We start from the raw sequence: 22,695 nt of genomic DNA, 5'->3' as shown, positions 1-22,695 counted from the left end.
ACGTTTCAAAAATAAAACAATGGGTCCCAGCCCAGCCCAATTGCGCGCAAACCCGTCCAATCTGGCAACACTGCTTTCTGCAGACGTGCGGGTAGGATTGCAGCTTTGAATCAGTTAAACTGTTTAACAATTCACAGAAAGACTAATAAACAAAGAGGGCTTCTAATAGATTTCAAAAATAAATTTAATATAAATTTTAGGTGCAGAACAAGCAAACAGCAGAAAAATATGGAAAACAATTTCAGTGGGAACAAACAACAACATAAAAAGAACTACAAAAATCTAATCAGCACTCCAGGATGAAACGTCTTGTAACCTTCCATTAAAAAAACAAAAAAAAAAAAAACTTTTGCTGCCAAATTCTCACGATATATTTACAATCTAAAGATTTTAATTATATTTTTTAGATCATACATCTTACATGTTTAAAAGAACGTCTCAGTAATATGTGTTTAAAAAAAACAACAACTGTAGTTCCTCTTAAGATAGTTGATTTAATTACAAACCCCAACTTCAAACGCACAGAACTGCGATCCAACAGATGAAGAAATTTAGAAACATTTTAAAAACCCTGAGTAAAAAAAAAATGTAACAAAGTTGAAAATCAACAATTATTTAAGGGCGTGTAATCATTTTAACGGATGACATTAACGGGGTAAAACAGACATAACTCGAAACCAACGATTCCTCAAGTGACGCAGTTATAGGAACAAAAAAAAAAGTAACAATATTATATCACATGCAAACAAATACAACAACAAATGATTGCAGAGATAAGACCATTACGTTACTTAAAATAAAAATAAAAAAATTCGATAAAACGAAACGGATTGAGCGTAAATGTAGGGAATTTTAGGCTAGGATCAGTATTAAAGGGCGATGAAGCACTTAGACTTACCAGATGTTCTCACCTTCTAAGGATTCAACACAGCTGCATACATGAGTCTAACTTTAGCCACAGAGAACTTGTGATGCAAAACGACTAAAGACCAGTACGAAAGGTAAAAATGAACACTTCCTCAGAGAAGAAAAACTGTATAATTCAAGATGATCTCTCACCATGTTAGCATTCTAACTGTAATGGGTTTTTTTTTTTTTTTAAAAAAACGTTAAAATTTTCTATTTCAGATTCATAAATAATACAAAGACAGTATGGTGGCTGTAAATAACTTCCAGAGGGGAAGAAAACGTGTCCCAGCTGACAGAAACTTGTCACCCACAGCACAGCCAAAAACCTCCCAGCACCTCCGATCCGATTATCCGAGCTGTTGTTTTGGAGTTTAGGCAAAGTTGTGCGTTTTTCACTGGCTGTGGCTGAATCCTCGGCCTTCCTCGCCATCTTCCAAAGGCTTAGGCCGTCCCGATTCTCCCTCCTTGTCGGTGAGATGCGGGCCAACTCCGTGTGCACTTTTCATGTGTGTCTTGAGTTCCTTTTTCAGACCGGACCACGTTTGACAAACGCTGCAAGTTAGAATCTCCTTATCAGCGTCATTATTATTATCATCATGACTTCGCATGTGCTTTTTAAACTTTTTGGGGAACTTAGTCTTGAAGCCGCAGTGTTGGCAGGTGAACCTTTGGATGGAGGGCTTGCCGTCGCCGACAGGAAACTGCGCGGTTCCGTTCTTGACCTTCTTCTTTTTGCTGGGACTTCGCGCCTTTTCTTCATTGGCCGTCTTCGCGCTGCATTTGTTTGTCTTCCTCAGCGCCTTGTATTTTTTACAGTTCCTCGTATGGCACTTTGCGGTATTTAGGAAGCAGAAGGCCATTTTGCAGCCCTTGCATGTCTTCTGGTAACGCTTGTGGAGATCCAGGCCCCTTTTTTTGTCGAACACCTTGTAGCACTCCTTGCAGCTGTATTTAAGTTTCCTGACAACTTTCGCTCGCTGCGGTTCCGTCGCGTCGGGTTCGCTTGCTTGGTGGTTTTTCGGCTCGTTTTCTTGCAGGGGCGACTCTTCGTCTTCTTCTTTGGCTGCATAATTTACTTGGCTCGTCTTTCTATTCCGAAGGCGGTCCAGACCCTTCAAGTTGCAGTAGTCCTCGTTGAGGCCTTGGAGTAATCTTTTGAGGTCCTTGCCAATTTTTGGGGGCCGGGATGCTTGTGCTGGCTCTTCCACTGGCGACTGCGTCTGCGGTCCACTAGTGGTAGAAACTGGAGGGGGGGGGGGGGGGGGGGACAAACAGACAAACAAATGAATACCATTTGTGGGTGTAATATCTAAAAATGATGTTTTTAGAAAAAAGTAGTTTGCAAACAATATTGCAAAACAGGGGTCTGATTTACAATAACCTAAAAAAAAAATGCCTCAATTTGTCTCCATTATAGCTCAAAAAAGTTTGTTAAAATAAGTTCTCATTTTATACTTGATAGCCTCAAAGTTTGAGGCTATCAATCCTCTGGAACACAACGTTTTCATTGAAGAAAGAAAAAAAACAAAAGTAGAAGAAAATGCTGGGGATGATTATACCATATGTACACATTCCCATTCAAAGATTGGGAGATGGAAGTACGTATAAAAAGGCTAAAATACATAAACTCTAACGGTGTTGAACAATGGCCAACATGCTTCATAACACAACTTACTTCGTTTGGATCTCCTGACACCTCGAGATCTCTGAAGGTCTATGGTGCGGTTGGCAACCTAAAAAAAACAAAACAACATGACTGGTTTGTTACATCATAAAAAGTTTTAACAATAATCTTAAAGAAAAAATAGAGGAAACAAATTCCCAGTTTTTTTTTTTTATATGGTTCAGACCTGGCACTAACATTTCTCTTACTTCAAATCACTCTTTCAAATGTTGTTTTACCGAATAATGTTTGTAAATGGGCTGAAGAACGTGTCAAATGTTGTTCTAAATTGGTCGACTGCAGTTATAGTCAAAACATGGATCTACAAAGTCTGAGGCTTCCCTAGGTTTTCAAAAGGGTGTTCATGGCGTTTTATTAATGTTTATTTAGAAAAGTACATGTGTGAGGCTCAAAATAATTTATTTTTTTGGTCACACGCCAATAAAAATCTGACAGTAACAGTGGTTAAACTGGAAAAAAACATTATTTTATGTCTTACCTTTACACAGATACCAAAAGTTTGCATTTGGACTTTATTGTTCTTTTATTTTTTACTAAACTTGGGTCTGAATAGGGGGCTTTGTCAAATTTAGAGTGAATTTAAAGAAAATATTCTGGGTGGATTAATACACTTCTTTGTGCACGTGTAGATACATTCTTACATGTAGAAGCAGAGTTAAAACTGCACATCTAAACCAGAGCTTAGTTTTATTGTCAGCTGATTGGCACCATGTGTGACATTATATACTAATTGCAAAGGAAAATCAACTAAGAAACCAGTAGTGCTTGAAAAAAATCAGCTTTAACACAAGTAGCAACCGGGGTTATTAATTAATCCACAACACAGCTCAAATGGAGTGATTTAAACTATAGCTACAAAAATATTAAAAAAAATTAATTTAACATCTGCCTTTCTAAGGAAGATTTTAACATTAAGGTTAAGTTTGTATCAGTGCATCCTAAGGTTTTTGCCATTTACTTCTTATTCTGTGACAGCTAAATCAGCTAAGTGGTAAAAGTCTTTGAACCAACCAAAGCCCACGTGTGAAGAGACTCTTACTCCAAATCACCCCAGAAAGTTTGTACTGTTGTCCCACCATCACGTGTGTTCCCCTTTCATCTACACACCTCGGCCTTCACAAGTGGAACAGGGGAGAGACGAATGGAGAACTGCTTCAGCCTTACACTGGGACAAAAGCCCTCTTCCTTCTTGTTCGGCGTATCGTAGCCCAGTGGAGCGCACCAATCATCAGGCACTGCGCAAAAGCAGACAACACAAAACATGTTTAACCCCTTTACTGCAAATATTCGGATGATTACATTACATTTATGGATATGATACACTGCCCGTGTCCTTTAGGAGTCTTGAAGGACTGTTTGTATAAATAGCACCGTAAAGAGAGCAGCTTTGGCCAAAAAATATATCACCATATATAACTTCATTTTGGTCAATGCAATATAATTACAATTTTGATATAAACAAAAAAAAAAGCACCAGACTGCCAAAAATGTTTACAAGCAGATGCCTGTACAAACTAATGACAATTATTTTGCCATGTTTATAAAACTCCTCCAATATAACATTTTAGAAATATATGCCTTAAAAAGATTAAATTACATAAAACCCAGAGCGTCAGGTCAGTGAAAAAGGCTGTAATCATAGACTGTAATGTATATTTAAATATGGGAAATGTCATATCACCGTTATTTAATTAATTTACATGGTGATGTGTATGATACTGAATTATTGTCTCTAACATCCATAGTTCTTTTCAAAGCTTTTCACTCTGTTTCAAATCTCTCAGAGTCATTTCTCTCTACAGCTTCCATTTTACTTTGTGAAACATTTCTAGTTTTTGGTGGCAGAAAAATATCAGAATTGAGGTTTTCTGTCAATATAACCACCTGTGGTACTGGTCCCTCCATTGTGGTAGGGGAGTGTCTCAGGCGTTTGGCGCTGGTGCTTTTAACCAGTCTGAGCCCGAGTCTTTATCAGTAACTGATAATGTGAAAACACCTGCGGCCCACAAACTCTTCTTTAGACGTCAATCTGTTGGGTTAAATATTTCCTCGTTGATGGAAACTTGCCCTTATTGACCGGATTTGGCTCCGCTACCTTTAAACAGCTTGGTAAAAGCCTGTGGTGCAGCCACTTCATCATATCATCTTATTCAGACTTATTTCCAAACTGCCTGTTCGTTCCAATGTTCTTTTTTTCCCCCAATAACAGTATTTCTGAAAAGTATCAGCCAGGTTTGAAAAAGTATCCGAGCACTGAAACTGTTCTAAGTGTTTTAATGGTCCATTTTTTATAAATATTGCTTTTCTGTCTATTTTAGATCCAAGTGCCACAGATCACAGTACCCTTTAATCCAGGCTTGAGCATGTGTGGACATTAATGGAAGTGATCTACAGTGGATTAAGTATTAACGGATAAAAGCTTCTCAGTCAAGATGGATTTCATTTCTCAGCATCTTTTTTCTTCTGGAGACCGCCAAGGATCCATCCTAGGACCTGTTGTACTTTCCTGCTATATGGTGATCCTAGGGTCTATTTTTAGGAAATGTGTCTCTTTCCACTGCTTTGTTAATGTCATTCTAGTCTATCTGCCCGTTCTTAAGGAACAAAACTTTTTGAAGCCGTTATTGGACTGCCTTGTTAATATAAAGGCCTGGAAAAACTAAAACTTCCTCCGTCTCAGCACTACTAAAACTGAGGTTATGTTTCTTTTCAATACGATCCATGAACCATCTCTGTGAAACGATTGCTCTTCTGTCAGGAACCGTGGTTTATTCTTTGACATCTCCTTTAAAATCTCAAACCAAATGAGTTCAACCCGTATTTTGTGTTTAAGGTTTTTTGAAATAGTGAGCCATGTCTTTATATTAACTCGCCAAGATTAGTGTACCGTATTTTTTGGACTATAAATCACTTCTTTCCCCCCATAGCTTGGCCATTCCTGTGACTTATATTCAGGTTTGACTTCTATATCAAATTTAAAATGGTAATTCATCTTGAACAGCAGGAATCAAGGAGTAAACTGTCTATAGCCACAAAAGGGCTCTCTAGGCTTGTGAAAACTATCCTGCTACAAGATGTCCCTGATTTCTGGGGACTGTCTCCGTTTTTGATGACCTGTCCCTGATTTCAGTGTATCATGATGGAATAAAAAAAAGTTTAGCCCAACGAGAGGTATTCACCCGGTCCTGCCGCTGTCCTGATGTAGTAGAAGAGCTGAGCCCAACGCGGCTTCTCCGCCCCGTCGGCGTTGCACATCATGTAAAACAAATCGCCCGCCAGACAAAAATCAGAGACATCCCCGGTTTCCATTAAAGAAATCTGGTCACCTTAAGTTAAAAATGAATTGACACATTAACTTATAAGGTAAACACAGGTTTGTATGCTGTTTCAGTCTGCATTCACGCAGCGCTGCGTGGTGCAGCGTGAATGGCCCAGATGACGGGCCAGAACTTCGCTGATGCACTGAGCTTTATGTTGCTCTGAAACAGCCGTCGTCGTACTGTTAGCTTAGCACGTAGCGCCGTTACGCTGACAGTGTAGTTTAGAGGGCCGTTACAGGGAAATGGGCTGGGAAAAAAAAAACCTTGCTGGTTGGAGTTGCTAATTTACATCATTTCTCCCAGGTATGTTGTGTTATTCAGCCAGTTGTGGATGCAGCTGTGTAATTTAATAAATTGGCTTACCAGAATAAATGTTAGTTGTTAATTTTGGATCGTGTGAATAAATGTCTAAATAAATGGGTATAGTCCGTGGCGACATTTATGGTTTTTCTTCTTCATGACGCAAATTTTTGACTGATGCGACTTATATTCCGGAGAAATTTATAGTCTGAAAAATACGGCAATTCCTTCTTTGCATTTAGATTAGGCATCCTTCACCACTTGCGGCTTGTTCGATATGCTGCTGCTCGACTGATAACGGGAACAATAAAATGGGAAAATATGATCTACGTTCATTACAGGAATTGTTTCAAAAATGTTGCTACAGATTTTCGAGGGTTTTATTGGTTTTGCCCCATCATATTTAAAGTGTAGCTCAACCCGACATAATGTTCGCCCCAGATACATTTTGAAAAACGATGCTAAAGTACCTGGTTCCAAGAGACACGGCTAAGTGTGAAGATGAACCGTGTGGCGGGATGTTGGGATGAATTACACTTTAAAAAGGATCTCACACGATGCCATGCATGCACAAGAAAACTGAGAACAACCAACCAGTTATTCTTAGATGTTCCACGGTCCAACTAGAAAAGTAGAGATGATCTGCTGCTGCTTCAAAACTGTGAAATTACTGATTCATAGAAGAGCTGCTCATAATTTTAAGACTTTTAAGTTGCTTTTTTTACCCCACCTCTACTCCTTGGCCTTTGAATTAAAGCTTGATGTCTTAACTATGTCTACATTAGTTGTATGTCCTTCCAACTAATGAATTATTTTATTCATGTCTCCTGCCGTTCTTTCTTTCTAACTACTAAGAACAGCGAGGTTGCTATAAAGTGCTATACAGATAAAGTTGACAACATTAAAAACAGGCAAAGACGTAGATTCTTTATTCAATGACAGCTTTCTAAACCAGCAGCATGTTACTTTAGGAAGAATAAGAAAGCAACCACTATACCTTCAACATCAATCTCAGGAACTGCGGAAGGCTGCTCAGGGACATCTGGGACGACTTCGGGCTCCGCTTGGCTTTTATTCGCCTCTGCTCTGCTTTGCTTCTTCTGATCCGACTCTTTGAGCTTTAGTTCTGCAGTTTGTAGCTTTATCTTAAGCTGAGCGATCTCTTCTCCTTTGTGCGCCATCTCCATCTTGTGGTTGTACAGCGCGCTTTCGAAAATCCTCATGACCTCAAACACGGCCGTCCTCAGGAGGGAGTCCATCGTTGTGGTCAGCTGGACCCGGACGCCTCGCATCATTTGGTCGGACATGGTGGAAGAGGACCGGCGGCGGCCTTCGGATCTCGTGAGACGTGTCGCAGAGGTCCTTACTGGCTGAACACAGGGACACGTGATCGGATTACAGCGGTCAACCACACAAAAAGTTATTTACGCAGCTTTGTTTTGTTTTTTTTGAACTATCACGTCTCATAAATTAAATAACGTGAGATGCTTCTGTTTACACCAGTTCGCAGTAGAACTATAGTGAAACGTAACACAATCGGAAAGTCAGGGTACGGAGCACAAGATAAAAAGCTTACTTAAAATAAGTGGTTTATGTAACGTATGGATGACTTAAACTAGTCTGCATAGTTTCAAATTTAGTGACGTTTCAGAACGCCTGAAAGGTGACTCTGGGTTGCAGTTTTGTACTTTTCGCGTGCGTGATCTTCCTCATCGTCTGTACCTGTGAGACTTACGATACGAATGCTAACGATAGAATAAATACGTGAATAAGCAACCTTCCCCGCGTCCTACCGAAGATTAATTTAATAGACGGATTGTGGAACTTCTGGCTTTTAATACACAAAGCTTGCTGCTTTCTATTATTCTGTTTATAATAGCATACATCTCTATATTTATTCAGTAATAACCCATGTCCTGTACATATGGAACCATTGTTTATCCTGCAGTTGCTGCTATTGCACTTCTGGTTAGACCTAAACTGCATTTCGTTGCTTTGTACCTGTACCTGTGTAATGACAATAAAGTTGAATCTCATCTCATCTAATCTGATCTATCAAAATCCCTTCACAACAACCCTAATGAGTTTAGGGCCACCTCTTGCAGACACAACCCGTCCGAACATTGTCAAGTACAGCAAACGGCCTTGTTTGTTATTACTGAAACATTTTTCATTCTTAACAATTTTGTACTTTTCTCTCCACGTACCAGGTTTAAGGATCAATATTTACACGTAATACTGGAACCACACACTTAATTTGAAAGCAGTCTTTTCCCCAAAAAAGTAGGTGAAGAATTATATTTAGTTGAATGTAACATTACTTGTTAATAAACAACTTAAGACTGAAATTTTACCATCATCCTATGGTGGCTACCTCAAAAGTGACTGATTCCGATGGAGAACGGGATCTACAATGTTCAGTAAATACACAAACAGACCCGGACATTGTTAAAAAAAAATGTCCTCGTCAGTGCGACTTTATGTAACTGCTTTATTACCTTTGTTTCCAACATAATACACTATTAAGGGACTTTTACACCTTTAAAAATTGCACGTTGTTTACACATTCTACCATCTAAATTGCGCTGGATATGTACATTGATGTAATTTGTTGTGATAAAAGCAGACCAAAAACTCTGCACTGTTGAAAGTTTTTTTAAAAAAGCAAAAGCTCCAGAGAACGGATATTAAAGATAGGCATCAAATGAAGCCAACAGAACAGAAAACTGTCTGGACAACCACGGCTTGTCTACTTTTGCTAAGCTAAACGAGGAAATGAGACTCGCCTCCGCCATGTTTTCCCCATCTATGCCCGACATGACTGTAAGCGGAGGAGAGCGCTACGTGCCCCACTCCCTGCGTAACTCGACCCGTAAATAACTCGGATCAACGTTCTCGCTATGCTACGCGGCACTGACACAGTCACGCATCGTGGCCTAGGGAGATACATCGCGTACAGACACCGTCGGTTGGGATAACCCGGACAGCTCAGCGGTTACCAGAGCAACGCAACAGGCATTCAAAGATTCGTACCTGAAGGACAGCTTCATACGAGGTCAGCTTTGGCTCACCTATAAGGTGTTTTTCTTTTTTTTCTTTTTTGGGGTGCGAATTCAGGGGAGACACGTGGATGGTGAGGGTTCCACAGCCCAAAAGGACTTTTCCCGCCGAGTATCGCGATGACGTCGTAGCGCACTGCTTCTCACGCAGCCGCAACGTTGGAATACGGCGGGGCGGGGCTTAGCGCTGATTGGTTGATGTGTTACCAAGGAACTTCCTGTATGGAATGTTAAAAAGTGACATGTCGCATAAATGAATGTGAATTGATCATGATGTCAATAAACGTAGCATTAAATGTCCCATTTAATAACTAAATGTTCCATTGAATTATGTTTTGCCTCACTTTTCTCTCTTCCTTTTTTTCTTTTTTACTTTTCCGTTTCTGTGTCCATTGAATTTTAAATATTCCCAAAATAATGGCCAATAACGTTTTAAGTATTAAGCGGATCACTGTAGTGAAAGCATGAATGAAAACCTTGCTGATTAGGTAGTTTCACAAACGTCACGTAGCATTTTTTTTCCCTTTAGACTTTGCAGTACTGTCAACACCCGTCTTGACAGGCAAGCGAGGCAGATTTTTTTCCATGTATTTATAGACATTGATAACTGTGTATTATTGAACAATAATATTTTTTTTCACCCCCTAATCCAGAATCAATACATGGTTTCTTTTTTGACAAATTACAAAAAAACGCAAGACATTTTTATCACTGAAAGCAGTAAAAGCCTAGATGCCAACTCCAGTTTCACGTCTTGATTTTACATGTATACATGTCTTCTGCTATGCATTATGTGCCCTAGGCATATAATGCCTAGGGCACACTTCAGCAACAACCAGACTTTGTAATGACAAGACATTTAATTATAAATTATACATTAGCCTCTCCCCTTATTTAGAGATCTCTTTTGCAACTGTTTTCTATTTAATTATAGGACACATTACAAGATGTGTAAATAAACTGGACTTACCAATGTTTTATACAGTCAGTTAACTTTTCATGCAAAATATGGGGGCCAGGTTATGGAATAATTATATTAAACTTGCACTCCAATGCATCTCTCTTGAAGGTTTTGAAGATAAAAAAAAGGTAGTTTGAGTAAATTTGTGTCCAACATTAGTTTGCACTTATTGTCTTCAAAGTGTATGTTTATACACGGCTCTTCTTCCTCAGAAAACTGAAACAGTTTGGACTTACCACCAATCAGCGAAAATAAAAGGTTCTTGATTGATACTTCACTGTTTAAAATGAATGCAGATTGTTTTATTGCATAACTTAGTGTTTTTATATACATTTTAAGCTTGAAATATAAGCTAACATGTCTATTTTCTACTTAATATATTTTTAATCAGTTTATGATGAAAACCCCTAATATGTATGGTTCAACTTCAGAGACACTGAGGAAAATACTAAAGTTTTTAGGCACAATGCAGTATCAAGCTTTAAGGATTTGTTCTGATGCCATAAAAATAAGTAGTTTCTCCACTGCTGGTTGAGTGTTTTGCCATTAGATCTTAGATACCGTTAGTTTATTGGGCAACTCTTATGGACACAATGAAAACCATCCTCCAGGTAGTTCTTAAACCATGTTAAAAACTAAATACGCAACCTGATAGTTTCAGTTGGATAAGTCAGAATAAGTAAAAAAAATAAAATAAAATAGCCTAATAAGTAACATCATAGAATAGATTGTTGAAGAGGTTACAGCTGACTTATTTTAGCTTGAAAAAGGGAGCCTAGAAGTGGGTAAATGCATTTAAAGGGAATATTAAGAATCTATCAAGATCTTTAGAATTGTTTCTAAAATGCTAATAGCATAGATATACATGTCATTATTCTAGATTTAAATATGAAAAATAAAATAATAGCATAAGCTAGCAGTTTATAGAGAACTAATGGGTAGGATCATAACTAAGTGGGCTTTAGTTGTTTAGACTCAAGTTGTGCAGTAAAAGTATTCAATATATGCTTTAAAACTCAATTAAGGTTAACAGCATATTAGGAATAACTTATTCCATTTCTGGGGAAATAATTTTCTAATTTATTGAATATGACTGTATATGTGCAAAAATTAGGTTAAGAGGTCTATTAAACTACATGTTATACAAAAACGGCAAGAAAAATTGAATAACAAAATTAAGGCTAAACGTATTTAAAAAGAAGGTCGGTGATTTTAGAAAATGCCAGAATAAACAAAGAAAAGTGTGTTATAGCAAGCAGATTTGGTCATACAGGATTAAAGAGCCTGCCTAATAATAAAACGTGTTTTAGGAATTTGTGATTATTGCAGACAAACGGAAACAGTACAACACATATTCTTAGATTTTGATAAATATTCACATGACGTGTATTAGTCATAAGAACAAGAATAATTTAAGAATAAGATTACTTACAGGAACATATAGGGGTACAGTCATTTGTTGATTGATTGATTGAGATATATATATATATATATATATAGATATATATATATATATATATATATATATATATATATATATATATATATATATATATATATATATATATATATATATATATTATTTTTAAACAAAACAGAAGTTTTTAAAAAGAATAAAGATGATACCATACTTCCTGATTTATACTTTAACATAAAAGGTGGCGGTAATGCAGCACGGCTATAAAAAACATAAGATCTACAGGGTTTGATTGATTTATTTGAACAGCAAAGGATCAGTGCAAAGCAAAAGGGTCCAGTTAAGTGCTTCTTAGACAAGCTCTACAGTATTCTGGCTATTCCAACTCAGCTTCTCAATGTCTTTGTTCTTCATTTTAACACTTTTGACTAGGTTTGTAAAGTAGGAAAATGTTGGAATGGTCTTCTGTTTCAGAGCGGTGACCTCCATCTCAGCCAAACGTAGTGTTGTTCCAGGCCACGTTGGCTGCATCCATATCCACAAAGTTAATGTAAATCCTGAAATAGGTACCAAGACAAACAGGTTAAAAGGAGCCGACCTTAGCGTTGAACACCATGCGAAGTGGCCGCAGTGCATTTGTTACCTGTCAGAAGAGATGCCCAGGTGTTTGTTGAGCAGCCCGCACAGGAGTTTCGAGTAGTGCTTGTTGTGAGCGCCGCTGATCTTACCAATGCTGTGGAGGGAGCAGAGTGCGCAGGGGTCTCCCTTTCCTCCAAACATCATCATCTGGTCAGGATTGATGTGCACAGCAATGTACTGATACATGCAAGACGGATGCAAACAAAAAAATAAAATAAAGAAAATGGAGTCAGTTAGAAATGAGAGGATCAGTTTTAGAAAAGTACACAAGAATACTGATGGGATTGCAGCTCTAATATATTTGTAATCTATTTGTATCCATTTTTAACACTGTAGACATTTATTGAATTTTGTAAGCATGTCTTAATATAATTTTAAGACTTAAAATATTTTTACACAAAAGACAACAACTGTATGTCCTTACAGCTACATTCTTTCTTGCTTATTTTTTTATTATCAATATTTTGTCATTTAAGATAAACCTGAATATACATAAAAATGCAGTAGTCTTTGTGATATCAACCTGTGCACAAGGCAGTTTTGCAGTTTCATACATTTCCAGTTAAATCCTTTTCCAATCTGGAAGGTGAAACACTTTGGCCAGTTAGATGGAGTTTCCCTCTCCTTGATGGACAAACCTGGTACGGATTTTAATGGCTAATATGCTAAAGCTTACAGAAATTGATCAGAGCAACCAGACGTCCGAAAAGATAGGTTATTGGGAAACACTGTCTAAAACCAAGAGTTGGTGTGATTCTCCTGCTTTTCTTTCACATGCTTCATGTTCCGTAATGTAAATAGACCAATCTGTGTCCCTTCAACATTTTATTTGCCATCGAATCCTATGCAGGATGTTTTTTTTTTTTTTCAAACAATCCTTGTAAATTATTTCTTTTTATTCTGTTGAGTTGAAATCCTTTCAAATTTCACGTTATATTGACTTTAAATACCTAAAGATTTTTTTTCCCATGCACAAGCACATCTGCACAAAATAATTGAATTAAAAATTTACATTTTGCCAATGTCAATACAGCAGCCATTTCTTTTTACATTACCAGGTTTAACTAAAACCCCACATTCCGTCCAAAAAAAAATTAGGATTTTTAAACAGTGTTTTTTTTTTTCCTCTTTAAGGAGGACTAGCAAAGCATAAAATATTTTTAATATCCATTTTGGCCCTGCTGACTTGAGCCTCTGAGCATCTCATGAGGCATTTAAAATTTTCTAGGTACAATTTATTTTTAAATGAATGCAAATCAAAAGCAAATGCGTTGATTTGGAGTTGCCCGAAACAAGGTGTCCCATTTGGTTAATCATTCATTAGTGCTTAGCCCAGACCATGTTTGCACAATTTCACAAGGACCTGCTCACATAGCAGATGCACTGGAACTGTAATTCAGTAAATATGTAACATGACATGGTCACACTGCATGACAGCAAAAATAAAGTGGACCCATGTTCACAACAACGCGGGCATGTATCATGAGGTTCACGCCGATCGTGCAGCTCAGAGCGAGCCCAGGCCTACCTGCACGGGTTTGCCCATGGCTTTGGCCAGTTCCTCCGTGGCCTCGGACAGAAGAGCCGCAGGGACGTCGCTTTTGGCCACGTTGGTGTTCACCACGAACATCGGCATGATTGTTGCTGGATTTTTTTCCTCCACGGATCGAGCTACTGCAGAAGCTTCCCTCTCTTCCTGCTCACAGACGGAAGAAGACCCGAGAACTTCCTGTTTCTTTTTTTGTAGTTTTTAGCAACAATAATCTAACAAATCAACCACAGCGCCCCCCTCCATCCCGGAAGACTAATGCTTGCAGCTCCTCTGAGAGGATGTGACGTCCGCGTTTCCGTTCAGGTGTTGGCACCTTTGGTTTGTTTGATGTAAATAATGTTAGTTTTCGCATTTCCTTTAATCATTCTGAAAAATTATCCCTATAGAAGATTATTAACATGACATGATGATGATTATTAAACAGGGCCTTGAAAGTAGTCCACTAGTCAACTAGCGAAACAATTTAATATTCTAAATATTTATTAAATATTCTAATAAATAAAATAACAATCTCGGACCACAATTGTAGTTTAATGCACCCTGATGGCAGAGCTGCAACGCGATAAGATAACACAGTCACAACAAGAAGCAATAGTGAATTTTTCTGGTCCATCATTAGGCTGCATTAGTTTTCTCAAGGTATGGTGACTTCCTATAAAAAACAAAACAACAACAACAAAATAAATAAGTAGGTTCATTTACGTACCCCTAATATTACTTTATTCTCATATTAGTCACTTTATATTTTTATTCTCATTCGTTTTTGTAATTTATCTGCCTTTATAAATGATCAAGAACATTGATTTGTTTTAGAGTGGTTTCATTGTGCCTCTTATTTTCCTAGGTAGCCCATAATAGAATAAATATTCTTCAAAAATACTATATTTATTCATAGTGATTTAAACCACTTTAGACATTAAATGTCACATACATGGTATTTGTTTTATCTACCTGTCTTACTTATGGTACTTTTTTCAACTAATGGTTGTAATGCTGGTGATTTATTTATTTAATTTTATCTAATCACATTTGTTTTCAAAAACATATTCACTTTTCAAGTGCACTTAATATGTCACATGATTAGAAGAGAAACTCTCTCTATAATCGAATATAATAATCCTTTATCATCCCAATGTGAGGAAATTCATCAGCAACAAGCAGTGGAAAGAATCTGCAATAGAAAAAGAAATAATTACTACTATCCATCCATCCATCCATCCATTCATTTTCTTACTCACTTATCCCTCATGGGGTCGCGAGGGGTGCTAAAATTACTACTAGAGTCATCAAAAAAAAAAAAAAAAAAAAAAACCCAGCATACTCAGATTTGATGAAATGAGCCACTCGGTTGGGTTACTCAAAAGTGTGCATGTATAATTGTGCATACAGAACAGCAGGGGTTTAAACAACTTATTGAGCTGATGGTCACAAAGTGTTAAGAGCTGCTTGGAGGAAGGTTATGCGATAATGCTTCTTTTGGCGTCTATTTCACTAAACCTATAGCTTAAATTGGAAATATAACCCACCATTAGAAATCAATTTGAAGCCTGTAATTTATTTATTTATTAATCTTTTTATTTTTTTTACACTTTCTTTTCTCAGGTATCAATTTACACATGTCAGCTTAAACTAATACATATGATTTAGCAATGGTATCAAGGTGTTACTCTATTGTATCTGTTACACTATGTCTGTTGGTTGTGCTGTTCTTTTTACATCTCCCTTTCCAGGTGATGTAGCAGACTGAGAACGTTTTATCATTCTTTCCCTTTTATCTCTTCTTTCTTTCACCTCTTCTCTCACTTTTTTTCTCTTCTTGTCCTTCCTTTACTCTCCTACTTTCCCACTGTAGTGTCCACATAATTTGAAATTCTCCCCACAGGAATTACAATAAAACTATTTACATGCATAAATCAAGCGGAGCACTATGGCGAAAGCTGATTGCTCCACTTGTGAAAGCAAAATCTGCCGAGCTCTATGTGGCATTAAGACATCAATTCTTATTGCCACATTGCTAGACAGGACACTGGGGAAAAAAAAATAAAATAAAAAAAAATAAAAAATAAAAATAAATAAATTTGATTTGTTTTGCAGATACGCTAAATGTAGTGTTTTTTTTAATATATGGGAACTATTTAGTGTCAGGCACAAAATAAACAATACAAATTGTGTGTGTGACTAATTTTATAATAAATTATGTCATGAAGTAAAGCTTCTAATGTAATTAACGTAACGGGGGACTGATCTGTCCCCGGTAATCCCGCCATACACACACACACACACACACACAAACAAACAAAAACGCATGAGTATTTTTTTTAGTTGCGCTAAACGTCACAGTAGGGTAATTACGGTAGTGGGCAGACAGCGCTGAGGGAGCCGAGGACGGAGGAGGAAAACAGCAGCAGCGGCAGGAGGAACGGAGACGGACGGGGCTGAAGTTGGACTGCGCTGCCTCTGTGTTTTTTTAATCGACGCTTCCTCTCCGCTAAAACCCCAACGCGGTCGGTAGAAGCCCACTGCATTGTTTTCACGTTACGTCCGATGAATTAACACGTCGGTCATCCTCCGCAGAAGGTGCGTATGAAGAGCTGAATTAGCCTCTGCTGCTAGCGCCAGAGACGCTGCTGCGGTCCACTTTAACGCCACAGAGTTTACTAACACCGACGAAGATTTTGTGGTTCGGCATTTATAAAAAAATAAATAAAAATGCGATTTAAAAATGCGACAATTGAGGTTGACGGTGTATTTAAATTGTTACTGGTGTGGTTAAGTACATATTTACCGAGTCCGCTGAGATTTAACAGTTGATTAAAGATACAGTAGCAGCTAGCTAACTGAAAGTAACGGCTGCTCGCGACTTAAGTGATTTATTATTATTATTTTTTCATCTTTTCTTTAATCGATTGGATTTGATCGACTTTCGGGACCCAGTTTGTAAACATGCACCGATCGTTAAATGTGTTCGGGTGTTGGTGGGATCCACAGCTCTCCGGGGTCCGGGACGATGGAGGAGTCGGTGAGCGCCTTTGAGACGCATCTGACGGCCGTCATGGACAGCCTGATCCGCGCCTCCGTGTGCGAGATCAGCAAGCTCTTCCAAGAGACGGTGAACGAGTACCTGGTGGAGCTGTCCCTCAACAGGAAGGAGAACGAGGCGCTCAGGCTGCGGCTCAAGCTCACCGAGAGCAAGCTGAGGACGGAGCGCAAGTACGGGCTGGGCTGGGCGGCCGGCCGCCGCAACGCCGGGCTGGCCGCCGGCGAGGAGGTCGGGGGGCGGCAGCAGAAACGGAAAGCTGACGCCGCCGTCGCCAGTGAGTATTTATTAGACCAGAGTGGCTGAAGACTTTATTTAACACGGCCTTTCTATAACTTGCACACATATGTGCCTCTTTTGTTTGTGTTTGGCTCGAAAGGAGCTTTAATTTTGCTGTGCAGACACTGACACGCTTGTTTTGTTGGAAACCATCTGGCGAGAGCTGATCTTTCTCTCTCCCTCCCTTCCTCCCTTCCTCCTCCGCCTCCTCCTCATGATCTCTCCCTCCATCCTTCACCTCCCCCCCCCCTCTTCTCCTCTCTTTCCACTGCATTCTGTCCCTCCCACTCCTCTTTGCTTTTGCTCCCTCCCTTCCTGCCTCGCTCCTCTCCTTCTGGCTCTCTCCTCCCTTTCCCCCGCTCCTCCTTCCGCTCTCCTCCTCCTCCTGCTCTGGTTCTCTCCTTGATCACGTTGCACACACACACACACACACACTCTCCCCCGCCTCCTTTCCTCTCCTGCTTCTCTCTCCACTGCCCGCCATAATTACACACTCAACTTCTCTCCTCTTTTTTTTTCCCACTTCTTCACGCTCTCCTTCCACATGCCATCCTATCTCTCCTCCTTCTGAACGACTCCACTTCTTCCTCTCCTCTGTCATTTCTGTCACTCGTTTTCCCCCCCCCTTCTCCTTCCCGCTCTCCTGTGTGTCCTTCTACGCCCCCTCTCCTCACTTGTTCATCATGCTTACTCCTCCCCCTGCTTGATTTCTTCTCTCCTTCACCCCATCCTCTGTCCCACTCTTTTCCCCATCTGCCTCCTCCGTGTCTCCCTCCCACTTCTCTCCTTCATCCTTCACTCTTTGCCTTCCAATCATCTCCTCCCACTCATCTCGCTCCCCCTCATATTTCATCTTCTGTCTCCCTGTGCCCTCTGCCTCCACACCTCCCTTCCTCCCATCCCTCGCCACCCTCCCCTCTCCGCAGGAGGGAAGCTGAAAAAGGTCCCAGCAGCAGCCCATAGCAAAGGATGGCCTGAAGGTGTGTGGGAAGAAGAAGAAGAAGAAGGAGGAGGAGGAGGAGGCGGCGGGGGAGGAGGAGGTGGAGCCGGAGTTTTAGGCATAGCAACGGGAGCAGGAGGAAGAGGGGGGAAGGAGGCCAGGGAGGCGTACCTCGTCCAGTTCCCCCGGGAGGAGGGAGACGAGGGGGAGATGGCGGAGGACGAGGACGGGGAGGGCAGCCTCGGCGGCGAGGGGGAGGAGAACGCCGACATCAAAGAGGAGGTGAGGGAGACGGGCTCTCTGAGCGGAGGAGTAGGAGGAGAAAGTGGCGCAGCATCGCCGTGTTGCTCGGCAGCTTCATGTAGACGGAGCAGGAATGTTGACAGAGAGATAATGAGGAGAGCTTCGCCCGCGTCTCTCCACCAACAAACCACGGCAGAGATGCTGATTTTATTTATTTTATTATAATTTTTTTTAGCTTCTAGAGTCCCCCCCCCCCCCCCCCCCTTTGAGTGGAAACCGTCAACTCTTCAAGCACAACGCGCTTTTATGATAATTCTGGCCTAGATGAGGAGCTTTTTGCTGTGCAGCCACACAACCTCAGCTAAGTCTTGCCGTGTTTTTGGGGGGGAAAAAACGGCGTTAAAAAGTGATGCGTTTACTGCGCCTTGCAAAAAATTATTCACATTACTTGAACATTTACATGTTTTGTCACGTTACAATGCGTCTTCCTGGGATTTTATGCCACACACAAATTAAAGTCGTGCATATTGGTGGAGCCGAAGGACACAGATCAGAGGTGTCAAACTAATTTCTATATGGGGCCACTTTGGCATCATGAAGTCATTAAAAGGGCCGCTTGCACGTGTAGAGACGATACTTTTCATTTCATAATTTCATTCCAGTTCACACAGTAGTATATAAAAAATGCACAGTAACATAAAAGTAGCACTCTTAGGCCCAGTTTATCTGCAAAAAAAAAGTTGATATTGGGGTGAGTTACACTTACAGGAGGCAGAGTTTTAGCCACTTTATACACTATAAAAGGATATAGGCTTTTTTTTTTGGCTCTCGAGGACTGGATAATTTACCTTGAAGGGCCAGATTTGGCCCGCGGGCCTTGAGTTTGACACCTGTGACATAGATGGTCTAAATCTGAAAAGTGTCCGGCCCTCTTTACTCCACCGGAGCAGCTGACTGCCTTCAGAAGCCGCCTGATTGGAAAACTGTCCTGTGAAGACCTCAGAGGTTTGTTACAGAGCATCAGGGAAGACACAGCAGACAGGTCCTGGTTAGGTTATGAAGCAATATTCAAATCTGTGGCACAACATCAATGACAGGGGCGTCCACATTACTCACTGACAGGACGGGCTTTAATCAGAGAAGCAGCTGAGGGGCCCATGGTAACTCTGAAAACACCATCCTCACCGGGCGGGCTTTTCTTCAGCAGGGAATAGAGATGATAGATGGAGCTGATAATTCATTTCAAGAAGAAAACCTGTTGAGTTCAGGGGACTTTATTATACCTGAACACTGCAAAGGTCACAGTGGAGGCACTTTGTATTTCTGACAGTAACCACTTACAAACGGACTCCATCGCATCCATACAAACCTCTGACATTGAATGATGTGCTAATGCAAGTTTAACTAAACAGTGGCCATACCTTGGCTTTTATTTGACTATTAGCAGCCCCCCCCCCCTCCTCCAAGCTGAAGCCACACCAGCATGTCTCTCACATCAACAGCTGCTTAACTATATTTTCATGTCAAGGAATGGCAGCATACATTTTTTTTTACCCACTCACAGCCCTCTGCAGCTCTGGATTCACCAATTATTTTAGTTTTCCACGTGCTAAGAAACTGTCTACAGGTGCCTGCAAACAGCTGTTTTTTAGGACAAGGTGTGGAGGTGTTTTTTTTTTGGTATTTACAAAAAATTTAATAATTCATCACTTGACCTTCAGAACCTAACCAAGCCCTGACAATTAAACTAAAGCCTGAGATCTTGGAAACTATAGTACATCGAGTCTTAAGTAATATTTTTTTACATTGAAAATGTAAAAAAAGAAAAAAAAGAAGTGAGATCTTGCGTTTTAGCTGATGAACAAACAAATCTCATTTCCTTCCATGACTCTGGTGTTCGGTCTCTAACTCTGTGGTTCTCTGTGCAGTTGTCTCAAACTGAGGGCTATCAGCCAGCTTCTCTGAGGCTCATAAAGGAAGCTTTGAAGATGAATCCGCCCAACCAGAACCTCCACACTGGCTCAAAACCCCAGAGTGAAGGTAACGAGCCCAGGACGCTCAGACTGAGGGAGGGCAAGTTAGAAAACCTTCAGACAAGCAGTTTTAAAGAAAGTGGAATCGATCCCTCGAACCAACTCTCTCTCCTGGCTCTGTGTCTCCCCCCGCAGACGTCTCGGATCGCCCCCCGGCTCTTCACCACAAAGCGGAGCAGGACTGGGCCCTGAACCGCTCCGAGCCGTCAGACGGGGGAATGACGGTGGACGAGCTCCGGGGGCTGGAGTCCGCGCTGATAGCCGAGAGAGGCCGCGAGCAGGCTGCCAGGGCGCCGCCGCTGCAGCGTGACGCCGAGGCGGGGAAAGGAAACGGGATGAGTGCGGCCCCCAAGTACATCGGACTGGATGGACTGGAGCAGGAAGGAGAGCTGGATACTCAGCCTCCTGCTCTGCAGAGAGAGGACGACGTTCTACAAGCTGGCGCCAAGGATGCCGCGAGTCCCGGAGGCGCCGATGGACAGGAGCTGAAGCTAGGCTGGCCGAAGAAGCTGAGAGAGGTCGACAGTGGCGCCGCGAAGCCTGAAGAGGGCGCCGCAGAGCAGGCAGCGTCGGAACATCTGGCCCACCTGTCCGCTCCCGGCAGCGTCGAGGAGAGCGGAGAGGAGGAGGGCGGAGGGGATCTGCTCCACTTCTGCCCTCAGTGTGGAGGAGGCTTCCCGTCAGAAGCCGAGCTGGACGAGCACCCGTGTCCACTAGGGGGCGCCCACTTACAGGGCGGCGGAGCGGAAGGCGGCCTCTTCCCCTGCGCCCACTGCGGCAACACGTTCAGCCACGCCTGGGCCCTCAAGAACCACGAGTGCGCCTGCGCCGCCGAGCGGCCGCACTGCTGCGAGATCTGCGGCAAGCGCTTCACGCACTCGCGCTCGCTGGAGCGCCACCACCTGGTGCACACGGGCGAGCGGCCGCACCGCTGCCCGCAGTGCGGCCGCTGCTTCAGCCGCCTCAGCAACCTGGAGCGGCACCAGCGCATCCACACGGGGGAGCGCCCGTACGGGTGCGAAGCCTGCGGGAAGCGCTTCAGCCGCGTGGAGTACCTGAAGAGACACCAGCTGATCCACAGCAGCGAGAAGGCCACGCTGCAGTGCTCCAACTGCGGGAGGGGCTTCTTCGACATCGAGCAGCTGAAGAACCACCAGTGCTTCTAGAGCCGTCCGTCTGAGGCACAAAGTGGAAATTAGCGGAGGAGTGTGGCCGGTGCTCTGCGTCACTCTCAGTGATTATCTGTGAGGCTAAAAGTGCACATGTGGGTGATTTTTGCTGGCAAGAAATCAACTCTAAAACTCATTTTATTGCAGGAAAATGAAATCTCTGCCATGTTTTTTTTTGTTTTTTTTTTTTTTGTGAACTCGTGTAAAACCTGAACTTATTTATGGGGAAGACTACATTGTGAATTTTTATTATTTTAGCAATAATAATCCACTTGTATTATAAAGCGCTGTTCTTTTCCCGCCAATATAACCGAAGGTTTTGTAAGCTTTGTATTTTGTATCTTTGTGTTTCGGTCACCGTTACAAAAATAAACGCCGCGATTCATCTGAAAAACATTTCCCGCTTGGCTTTATTTAAAGATTCACGATGACCTGATGTTTGATATTTTCTACTGTTACCGTGTACATTTGTTATCAGAGTATTTTATTTTTGGCCGCGTGACACCGCGGCGGAATTTGTCTTTGGCCAATTTGGTTCACATTACACATAATGAAGGCAAAAACTGACTAACAGGCAATAAACAATGGTTACAGTGTTGTTGTTTTTTTTTTGTTTTTTTTTTTGCATTCAGGACAGTCACAGATATAGTTGCTGCTTCTCAATAGACCTATTTTCAACAACTTGACTCAGATATTTTAGATTCTAGAGAGGGAATCCTGGATGCTTGGCCTCATCCTTTTAGAGGACTTTCACATTATGGCATTGATGATGAAGAGAAAAATATCCTCAAAAGCGGTGTTTGGTGTTAACCAGGGCATCTTGATCACAATTCAGGAAAAAGTAGAAAAGGTGATATTTAGGATTATTGGCAGCAAAAATAATTGTTGCACTTGAATAACTTGATATTCTGTAACTGATGCGGATCAATTACATGTTAAATTGTATTGTGCATGATTATCATGCACAATACAATTTGCCCCTCTGGTTTTAAGTTAGTTAAAAGGAAATTATATCATATTCCTGTGGTGAAATTTTTGCTTTCATTAGCTCTAAGTGTCAGAGTGAAGGTAATGATCCCTGGAATCTCTGTTAAAAGCAGAAAACTTATAAAGTCTTTCAGGAAACTGACAAGATATGGGTACCTGATCATAG

General features: G+C 41.1%; 3 protein-coding genes across 3 annotated transcripts; 1 reads left to right on the top strand and 2 right to left on the bottom strand.

The window, feature by feature from the left end:
- Positions 1 to 312: 312 nt before the first annotated feature.
- Positions 313 to 9,438, bottom strand: LOC105932696 (zinc finger protein 595). The gene is made up of 5 exons (XM_012871943.3): positions 9,247 to 9,438; positions 7,211 to 7,583; positions 3,701 to 3,828; positions 2,585 to 2,642; positions 313 to 2,152 (listed from the first exon to the last, which is right to left on the bottom strand). The coding sequence occupies exons 2-5, from the start codon at positions 7,518 to 7,520 to the stop codon at positions 1,302 to 1,304; spliced, it is 1,347 nt and encodes a 448-aa protein (XP_012727397.2). The 5' UTR covers positions 7,521 to 7,583; positions 9,247 to 9,438; the 3' UTR covers positions 313 to 1,301.
- A 2,493-nt stretch (positions 9,439 to 11,931) lies between these two features.
- On the bottom strand, positions 11,932 to 13,985 carry mif (macrophage migration inhibitory factor; the record flags this gene model as incomplete). The annotated part of the gene is given in 3 exon segments (NM_001309981.1): positions 11,932 to 12,207; positions 12,294 to 12,466; positions 13,818 to 13,985. Coding segments are annotated over 3 exon segments (348 nt in total). The 3' UTR covers positions 11,932 to 12,140.
- A 2,208-nt stretch (positions 13,986 to 16,193) lies between these two features.
- si:dkeyp-121d2.7 (zinc finger protein 768) lies at positions 16,194 to 22,140 on the top strand. Its single transcript, XM_021321199.2, has 5 exons — positions 16,194 to 16,418; positions 16,830 to 17,155; positions 18,084 to 18,379; positions 20,269 to 20,380; positions 20,509 to 22,140. The coding sequence occupies exons 2-5, from the start codon at positions 16,849 to 16,851 to the stop codon at positions 21,537 to 21,539; spliced, it is 1,746 nt and encodes a 581-aa protein (XP_021176874.2). The 5' UTR covers positions 16,194 to 16,418; positions 16,830 to 16,848; the 3' UTR covers positions 21,540 to 22,140.
- The last annotated feature ends 555 nt before the right edge of the window (positions 22,141 to 22,695 follow it).

Source organism: Fundulus heteroclitus, chromosome 23, assembly GCF_011125445.2.
Source record: "Fundulus heteroclitus isolate FHET01 chromosome 23, MU-UCD_Fhet_4.1, whole genome shotgun sequence".
Taxonomy (NCBI): Eukaryota; Metazoa; Chordata; class Actinopteri; order Cyprinodontiformes; family Fundulidae; genus Fundulus; species Fundulus heteroclitus.
The sequence above is the reverse complement of the archived record's forward strand: the minus strand, read 5'-3'. Positions and strand labels throughout refer to the sequence as shown.